Below are 9914 nucleotides of genomic sequence, written 5' to 3' on the forward strand. Positions count from 1 at the left end.
AACTCTAATTCTATTTTAGAATTAACTAACTTTCATTTAATTGCGCGAGCGTGCTCGATGTTTCAGTCCGCTATAAAAAAGCTCTCCCAAGCTATATTTCGTTACATATTTTGGTGCCGAAACCCGGGATCGAGGTTTTGGAACTGTATTAGATCGGGAAAATGGACGCGTTAGCTAAACAAATCGCTAGGCGCAAGGCGGTTAGAAACAGTATGAAAGCGGCAATGAGTGATATTCAGAACGAGCTGCAAAATCCCGTGATAAACGTGGAACAATTAAAAGACAATCTAGCTAAAATCGGTGCTAGAGAAAAGAACCTTTCGGCGCTCTACCAAGCCATCTTTGACCTGATGCAAGATCCTGACGAGTTTGAAGGAGAAACTATGGAGGTGGAGGATTTCTTGGACGAAATAACCCTTTGGAAGGATAGAGCGAAGCGTTAAGTGGACAAGATGGAGAGAGGGCAGCAAGGCGGCAGTTCCACACCGAGTTTAGCCAGCCAGGAGCAAAACTTTCCAAGAAGCAGAAGAAACGTGAAATTACCTCAGCTCGAAATTAAAAAATACAACGGTGATTTCAACGATTGGCAGCGATTTTGGGGACAATACCAAGGAGCCATTGGAGGAGACCAAGAACTCTCAGAGACAGATAAGCTAATTTATTTAAAATCTCTATTAGTGGGACCGGCTTTAAGCGCCATAGCTAATGTCAAAGAAGGCGTAGGTAGCTATGAAATAGCCAGTAAAAACTTGGAAAAGCGTTTTGGGTGCCGACCCATTTTAATTAGTACAAGAATGAACAATATTTTAAAATTAACTCCTGTATTAAAAAGTAGCGATATTGAGGGCTTGAGGCATCTGCACGACACGTGCCAAATTGAAGTAGCGAGCTTAGAAGCTCTTGAGATGTTTAACGAAGGTGATGGAGAACTTATGGCGCACATTTTGGGGGGTTTGTTGCTGGTAGATTTATTAGAGCGTTTTGGAAATGAACCTGAAGGGCTACAAGATTGTTGGAAAATTAAAGACCTTTTGAACTTTTTAAGAAAGCCAATCGAAGGCACGGAGAGAGCGTTAGCTATTCATAGACCAGGAAACCAATCAAAAATTAGTAGTAACACCCATAATGACAAAACCCATACCAAACCAGTATATAGTGGGGGAAAAATAGCTCCGTCGCTTCCGCTTCCTCCCTTAGCGTTTCAGCTTCTTCAGAGAAGCGTTCAGGTGCTGGCCAATGTCTCTTTTGTGAAGGTGCGCATCCATATTACAATTGTAATGAAATTCCAGTTAGCGGAAAAGAGGCATAGTTATTAGCAAGAAGGTTTGTTTTTTGTGTCTGAGGTCAGGACATCAGGCAACTGAATGTAGGGGGAAAATCCAACAGTGCAGAAAGTGCAAGCGAAAACATCATCAAATACTCTGCAATGAGAATAAGGGTGAAGGGCGCGAAAATAACAATACTAGGCCCAATCAAAATCAAGAAAATGCGGGAGCTATTAACGTAAACAGCGCGGTGCAAGAGGGTCAAGGTAAAGCGAAGCAAATTTTGTTACAAACAGTTCAAACGGTGGCTTTAGGCGCAAATGGTAAAGAAGTAAAGGTCCGTTGTTTATTCGACGGCGGTAGTCATCGCTGTTTCATAAATAATAAACTTTTCAGGGAGCTAGGGTTAGAGTAAATTGCCGAGGAAAACCTAGATGTATTCAAATTTGAGAGTAATGAGCCGACCAGAATTGTCAGAAATAGGGTTAGGGTGATTTTAAAACATGTGCAGAGCGAAGAAGTAGTTGAAATTGAGGCCCTATAAACTCCTGGTATTAGCGGGGGAGTGTTTTCCGTCCCAAGTGAAAGTATTGCGCGAGAAATGGAACAGTGGGGATATCCTTTAAGTGATAGAGAGAGAGAGAGAAGAGAAGGGGGGCGAAGAAGTTCCCTTAGACCTTTTAATAGGTGCGGATTATTTTTGGACTGTAACCAAAGGGCCAGTTGAGAGATTGTCAGATAGTTTAGTCGTAATTAACACTAAACTGGGGTGGACCTTGCATGGGACAACCAGCGAAAAAGGAGCAGCTCTCACTGTAGGGGTTAACGCAGTAAATGTAATGCGCGTAAGCGTTAGTGCTAGGCAGCCAAATGAGGATGACTTTTTGTCTGATCAGGTGCAATCGTTCTGGGATTTAGAGCATATCGGGATTAAAGACCCACCAGAAGCAACCAAATTAAGTGAAGAAAATACTTTAATGAAGGATTTTCAAAAATCAATTCAGCGCAAAACCGGGCGGTATGAGGTTGCAATTCCGTGGAACGAAAAAGTTAAACATTTGGGCGATAATTATGAAGTTGCTAAGAGGCGTACCCTTAATTTGTGAGAAAAATTGAGAAAAAATGAGGAACATTTGAAGGCATACGATGTCATTATTCAAGAGCAAATAGCGTCAGGAATGGTAGAGAAAATACCAGAAAATCACGTAATTGAAGGGCCACTCTATTATATGCCCCATAGGGGAGTTATTAGGGAAGAGAGCTTAACCACAAAATTAAGGATTGTAAATGACGGATCATCACACGCTAAAAATGTGCCGTCTCTAAATGAGTGCATGGATTCAGGTCCAAACTTGATTCCCGAGCTATTTCAGGTTTTATTGAGGTTTAGAGAAAACCCTATTGCGGTGACGGGGGGTATTGAAAAAGCTTATCACCAAATAGGAATCATTGAGAAAGATAGAGATGCTTTTATATTTTTGTGGATAAAGGGGTTGGGAAGCCCAGACAATAAGACAATAATAGAATTAAGATTCACTAGAGCGCCCTTTGGAGGGAAGGCTAGTATGTTTTTGTTAGCGGGCACGGTTAAAACTCATGCGCAGAAATTATCTAAGGAATATCCACGTGCTAGTTCAGCTATATTGCGCGACCTCTATATAGATGATTTTGTGTCAGGAGGGAATGACGTAGAGGAAGTTGATAAATTGCTTATAGACACCAGAAACCTAATGGCGGAAGCGAGCATGAACATGAGAAAGTGGCATAGTAACTCAAAAGAAATTAGAGCAAGGTATGGAAGCGAAGCTGCGGTAGTGTCAGACAATCATAAACTACCTAATCCAACAAACGTAAAAGTTTTGGACTTAACTTGGGATGAAGTGCGAGATCTTTTAACATTTGATGTAGAATCATTACTGGAATTTATGTTGGGCAAACAATGCACTAAAAGATGGGTTTTAAGGGCCGTTGCGCGAATTTTTGATCCTTTGGGAATAATAAGCCCTTTCACAATAAGAGCCAAAATGCTTTTGCAAGAGCTTTGGGAAGCTAAAGTCAATTGGGATTCAGAATTAGAGCCCCGGTTTTCTGAAAAGTTCAATCAATGGTGCGATGAATTAAGAAATCTGATTGAGATTGTAGTCCCAAGGTTTTATTTCGGGGGTTGTGCTGGAGAATCACCCATCTCTATAGAGTTACATGGATTCGTATGCTAGCGTAACTGCGTATGCCTCAGTCCTTTATCTTAAAAGTGTATTTGCAAACGGATTTGTTAACTCAGTGTTGGTGGCGTCAAAAGCCAAGGTCGCCCAATTAAAAAATGAGCTAAAAAGCCAGTGTTAAAAATTCCAAGGTTAGAATTAATGGCTGCCGTAATTGGCGCCAGATTAGTGAATAGCGTGGTAGAAGCCTTAAATATCAAAATAAACAAAGTGCAAATGTGGACTGACTCTACCATAACACTGTACTGGATCCGAGGGGATGCCAACCGATGGAAGCCTTTCGTACAGAATCGCGTGCGAGAAATACAAGAGCGTACTGACCCCATGTCGTGGAACCACGTAGCGGGTAAGGAAAATCCGGCGGATTTAGCTACGCGCGGTAAGTCCTTAAAGGACATAGCTAAAAGCGATTTGTGGCTACATGGACCTCCATGGTTAAAACAAGTGACTTCTCCCGTAGAGGAATTTGAGCAAGGGGAATTAATACCCAATGATATCGCGTGCGAGCTTCGAGCTAATGGTCAACCAATAACCGTGAGCGTAAACACAGTACAAAAAGCGCGTGAGCCTCTTTTCGAGCTTAATAAATACAACCAGCTGCAGAAAATTTCTAGAATAACCGCGTGGGTTCAACGTTTCGCGAACAATGCAAGAACAAAAGACAACAAAACAAAGGGCTCATTAACTACAGCAGAAATAGCAGCGGCCGAGGAATACTGGATTAAGAGCGTGCAATTAGAAAATTATCCAGAAGAACTTTTGAGCCTAAAAAACGGGTCAGGAGTGTCTAAAGCTTCAACCCTGCTATCTTTGGATCCAAAACTGGACAGTCATGGCTTGCTATGCGTGGGCGGACGTCTAGGCGCTGCGCAGATGTCCTACAGAGAAAAGCACCCATTGATACTACCTGCTGGTAACCACTTGACATACGTTATAGCTATGTCAAATCATGTCAGACTGCAGCATGCGGGCGTAAATGACGTGTTAGTCGAAACAAGAGAGCGTTTTTGGATTCCCAGAGGGAGACAAGTAATCAAGAAGATCATAACATCTTGCCCAAGATGCAAATTATTTCGGGCCAAGCCAACTACCGCTGTAATGGCGCCCTTGCCTGATGTGCGAATAAATCCTTCTCCACCGTTCGAAATCTGTGGCATAGACCACGCGGGTCCAATTTACGTCAAACCGAATAAGAAGAAATGCTACATCGCGTTATTCACGTGCGCGGTCACGCGAGCGATACATTTAGAGATAGTTTCGGATTTAACAACAGAAAGCTTCCTAATGTCATTTTGGAGATTCAAAGCTAGGCGTGGAATAGTTCGCGTCATATTCAGTGACAATGCCGCCACATTTAAGAGAGCGGATGCGGATCTCAAGATTCTACTGAGCAACCTTAGAAGCCCACACTGAGAAAAATATGTTCAGTGAAAAAAACAGAAAACTTCTGGCAGCACGTGATGCCAGAAAATATCAGTAAAAATAACAGCAACTACGGTTTTCTCGATTTTCAGAACGGTTCTGTAAAAATTATAGGTTATTCGTTTTTCTCCAAAACAGAAGTTTTTATGTCAATTTTACAAGTTAAAACTGTAACCATATTCTGTAGTTTTTACAGAAATAACTATGAATACAACAGTTTTGATCTGTATTGAAAATCTGTAATTCTTACAGAAAAACTGTTTTGATGTGAAATAATGGTCTGTGGTTTTTACAGAAATAACTGTGTAGATCGGTTTTGAAAATCTGCATTATTTACAGATATAACTGTTTTGATGTGGAATTAAGTACTGTGGTTTTTACAGAAATAACTGTATAGATCTGCTTTCAAAATCTGTAAAATTCTCAGAAATAACTGTTCTGATATAAAACTAATGTCTGTGGTTTTTTCAGAAACAACAGTATATGTCAGCTTTATAATGTGTAATAATTACAGAGACCCGTGTAAAGTCCATCGTTTTATTGGTGTTAAAAATCTGATGATTTTACAGAAACATTTGTATATTACTTTTTTTGGGGTGCGTTCAATATCAGTACTTTAAACAGATGATATGATATATTTAACAAAGTTATTCAGTGTTGAACCTGTAAATTTCACAGAAATGTCAGATCAAAATCACTGTTTTGCACGTTAACTCAATTTGCATCATTCGATGCAAGATTAATGTCTCCAATATTTGCAGAAACATTGTTTTTATTACTTGTAGGGCTCTAAAATTCAAAAATTTTATCTAAGAAAATTACACCCAAAGAAATAAAGACATACCGATTGTAGCCTGATTATATCCTATGATGTGGGAACTTATTCATTGATTCCGTGAATTTCGGTAAAAGTCATTTTTCAAAACGAGTTCCCTCTGATAACGATTCATTATTTTATAAATTAAAAACTTTTTTTAAATATATGCAAAATTTTAATAAAAGTAAAGGCCAAACCTTTAAAAATTACAATGACTTTAAAATCCTTCAAAGCCAGCCAAACTCGAAAATATTTTTTAATCAAAAACATAATTTTTGGACTTACACCCTTTGCGATTTTCTGGGTTAATCTTCGCGGTGTATCTAAAGGAAAAATAATTAAATGATTAATATTAAATTAACAACAGCTTTTAACTACAAACTCTGAGTGCCAAAAAAGAGAAATCTTGCAGAAAAACAGGTTTTCAATGTGATATTTTTGGTTTTCTAGATTTTTAAAAACTATATTAACATGGATTTTAATACACAATAAGGGGAAAATATGAGAAAGACGATTTTATACCTTTGGATTAATTCCTTATCTGTGCTCGCTTTTTCTGGATACTCGATATTTAAAACGAAATACAATCCAAAGAACGGTAAAATTCTCGTTGTTAGGTGTAATCATTGACGACATTTTGAAGACGGACAAAAAATTTTGGTTTCAGCTTCCTAGACTTTCACTTGACCTGTTCTGACTATTTCATTCTCCCTTTAAGGGCCAATGTAAAGCAATAATGGCTGATATTTTTTAAGCGGCATTTGAATTTCCGTAAAAAGTAAAGAAAAACCTATCTGGCCAAGGGGTTGCAATATTAGGGTCTATTTTAATATAAACAATGCAAATATTTATAACTTACTTGTTTAGTTGGCACTCGTTATGACGCAATAATCAAGGTGGTATTTCTATATTAGTCATAGTCTGTAAACAAACATAAACATAAATTTGAGTTTTGGTTCTATTGTGGCGAGATAAAAAACTGTGTAATTTTAAATTAGAAGTTCAAATGTTTTTTATGTAAAAAATTAACTCCTAGCATTTTACTTTTTTACCTTGTATATATATAGCATAACAAAAGATAATAAAGTTTAGTTGATTCGTGACGCTAACATGTTTTTCTGTCTCTCCGACTTACCTACCCACAATTGGTGACCCGGACGTGATTCGATAGTTTATTTTTTACACAAGCCTAAAGCAATACACGGAGAACGATATGCAAGGGAACGACGACGACGACGAGGAAACTTCTCTAACTGAACAAATTAAGTACCTAAGCGAGAAACTTAATCAAGTGATGTCTACTAAGGACTTCAACAAGGAGGAGAAGCCCGAAAGCCATGAAATTTCGCGTCTCTCAGTCAAGCTTCCTCTATTTTGGAAAGACAATCCTGACCTCTGGTTCTCCACAATAGAATCCCAATTCCGAATTAGCAGAATCACTACTGAACAAACAAGATTCGACTACGTATTACAATCCCTGGACCAAACCATCATTCCTTATGTCGCTGACATCGTCAAGGTGCCTCCGGAAAATCCTTACACAGCATTAAAGGCACGAATAATCTCTTCATTCTGCGATACGGACGAAAAAAGGCTACGCAAACTACTAAGCGGAATGCAAATCGGCGACCAGAAGCCTTCACTCTTCCTGCAAACGATGCGTCTTCAAGCTGGTTCACAAGCCAATGATGCTATACTAAAATCACTGTTCATGGACCAACTTCCTGAGCAAGTCCGAGGTATATTAGTCATGAGCAACGAAAGTAACCTAGACAAGATTGCCGCTCAAGCTGACAAGATCGTCGAGACCATCCGCCCAACCACAATATCAGCTGTTACTGCAAATAACCCAGAGGCCGACGATCCACCATCTGTTCGGCGCCTTGCTCAACAAATCGAGGAATTGAACCAAAGGTTTGATTCATTCACCAGAGGTCGTGCTCAGTATCGTGACAGGGATCGTCGTGGCAGAGGACAAAACCGTTCACGATCTAGAGGCCGTATTTTCAATCCAAGAGGGAAGCTCTGTTTTTACCACTTCCGATTTGGGGAAAAAGCAAACAAATGTCAAGATCCTTGCGCATGGCTTCGGAACCAATCCCCACACAAGCGAATGGACCCGGAAAACTAGCAGGCCGATCGGATATGGCGACGACCGATTTCAATGGCCGGAATTCACATCGCCTTTTCATATACGACAAAACCTCGAAACGTAATTACTTAATCGACACCGGCGCTGACATATCAGTCATTCCACCCACCAAACAAGAGCGACACAATTCGAAATGCCATTTCAAGATATTTGCTGCAAACGGGACACAAATAAATACCTACGGAACCAAAATTCTTCATCTTGACCTGGGACTTAGAAGAAATTTCAAATGGACATTCGTCATCGCAGATATCCGCAAACCAATCATAGGAGCAGATTTTATATCTACTTTCCACCTATTACCTGACCTAAAAACGAGGAAATTAGTGGACAGTAAAACGTTACTGTCAGCTTACTGCAAAGTTATCCGCCATCCTGCAACCAACATAACCACAATTTTCGGAACTACAGAATTTCATAAAATTCTCGCTGAATTTCCGGAGATCGTTCGCCCATCCGGACCGTTACAAGAGCCAAAGCACAATGTCTTTCATCATATAGAGACTACCGGACCTCCAGTGGTGGAACGTGTCCGAAACCTCGACCCGAAGAGACTCGCCATAGCCAAGAAAGAATTCCAATTAATGGCGGAACAAGGCATCTGTCGACCATCTAAAAGCAACTTCGCCAGTCCACTCCACATGCAACCCAAAGGAAACGGAAATTGGCGGCCTTGTGGTGATTGCCGTGCATTGAACCGACGGACTCGTCCAGACCGATATCCATTGGCATTATTGAGCAACTTTACAGCTAATTTCGCAGGCTGTAAAATTTTCTCTAAATTTGACCTGGTAAAAGCTTTCCATCAGATACCGGTACACCCACCTGACGTGCATAAAACTGCTGTTATTACTCCATTTGGACTCTGGGAATTTCTGCGCATGCCGTTTGGTCTGTGTAATTCAGCCCAGACATTCCAACGATTTATGGACGAAGTTTGCAGAAGCTTGGATTTCGTATTTGTTTACGTGGATGACGTGGTCGTAGCTTCACCTGATCGAGAGACTCACAAGAAACATCTTCGATCCCTATTTGAGCGCTTCAAAGAATATGGCATCCTTATTCATCCATCAAAATCGCAACTTGGAGTAGAAGAACTCGAATTCCTTGGATATCTCGTAAATTCAAAAGGGATTTCACCACTACCGAGCAAGGTTAAAGCCATCGTCGACTACCCGAAACCCATAACTATCGCGGACCTTCGTCGATTTTTGTGCATGGGCAATTTCTATCGTCGATGTATCAAGGACGCAGCAAGACTTCAAGCCCCTCTGAACGAATATCTTAAAGGAGCCAAAAAGAATGACAAAACAAGAATAAGCTGGACACCAGCAGCAGAGGAAGCATTCGAAGCTTGCAAGAGGGCTCTACGGGACGCTACAACGCTTTCCCACCCTAAGCATGACGCAAAACTCGCGCTTAAAGTGGACGCATCAGATTTTGCTATCGGTGCGGCACTGGAACACGACCACGGAAGCTATTCGGAACCGCTCTCTTTCTTTTCCCGCAAACTATCCATAACTCAACAAAAGTATAGCGCCTACGATCGAGAGCTTCTCGCTGCTTACTCGGCGATAAAATACTTCAAACATATGCTCGAAGGACGACAATTCACTTTGTACACGGACCACAAGCCACTCACCTTCGCGTTCAATCAGAAGCTTGACAAAGCCAGTCCAAGACAAGCCAGACATTTGGATTACATTGGTCAATTTACTACGGACATCCGACATATCGAAGGCATAAAGAATACTGTCGCAGACGCTCTCTCGCGCATAGAAATTAACTACACGGACGTCGAATCATTGGACTTCCAAAAGCTCGCAGAGGCCCAGGCATCCGACGAAGAATTAAGAGGCTTACTTGAAACGGAGACCGTATTGAAACTTAAAGCGCTCGAACTCCCAGATACACGCGCTAGTATTTGGTGTGACGTCGGAACGGAAAGACCTAGACCATTCATCCCAGTACCTTTCCGGAAACGGGTTTTCAACAACGTTCATGGTTTATCTCATCCCGGCGTTAACCCGACCAGA

General features: G+C 40.8%; 4 protein-coding genes and 1 long non-coding RNA gene across 5 annotated transcripts; 4 read left to right on the forward strand and 1 right to left on the reverse strand.

The window, feature by feature from the left end:
* The first annotated feature begins 452 nt into the window (after positions 1-452).
* On the forward strand, positions 453-2371 carry LOC149662787 (uncharacterized). Its single transcript, XM_089842312.1, has 3 exons — positions 453-1288; positions 1344-1531; positions 1983-2371. Exons 1-3 carry the CDS (start codon positions 453-455, stop codon positions 2369-2371), a joined length of 1413 nt encoding a protein of 470 aa, XP_089698438.1.
* Positions 2372-2443: 72 nt separating this feature from the next.
* Positions 2444-3481, forward strand: LOC149662788 (uncharacterized). The gene has a single exon (XM_089842313.1). It carries the CDS (start codon positions 2444-2446, stop codon positions 3479-3481), a length of 1038 nt encoding a protein of 345 aa, XP_089698439.1.
* A 147-nt stretch (positions 3482-3628) lies between these two features.
* On the forward strand, positions 3629-4900 carry LOC149662789 (uncharacterized). Its single transcript, XM_089842314.1, has one exon. It carries the CDS (start codon positions 3629-3631, stop codon positions 4898-4900), a length of 1272 nt encoding a protein of 423 aa, XP_089698440.1.
* Positions 4901-5432: 532 nt separating this feature from the next.
* Positions 5433-6681, reverse strand: LOC149662790 (uncharacterized). Its single transcript, XR_016368629.1, has 5 exons — positions 6586-6681; positions 6249-6516; positions 5924-6172; positions 5754-5844; positions 5433-5696 (listed from the first exon to the last, which is right to left on the reverse strand). It is a non-coding gene; the product is annotated as an uncharacterized LOC149662790 (long non-coding RNA).
* Positions 6682-6939: 258 nt separating this feature from the next.
* LOC149662791 (uncharacterized) lies at positions 6940-7857 on the forward strand. The gene has a single exon (XM_089842315.1). The coding sequence runs from the start codon at positions 6940-6942 to the stop codon at positions 7855-7857; it is 918 nt and encodes a 305-aa protein (XP_089698441.1).
* Positions 7858-9914: the final 2057 nt, after the last annotated feature.

This window comes from Phalangium opilio, unplaced genomic scaffold (genome assembly GCF_054372755.1).
Source record: "Phalangium opilio isolate 3A_F unplaced genomic scaffold, DU_Popi_V2 ptg000063l_1, whole genome shotgun sequence".
Classification (NCBI taxonomy): Eukaryota; Metazoa; Arthropoda; class Arachnida; order Opiliones; family Phalangiidae; genus Phalangium; species Phalangium opilio.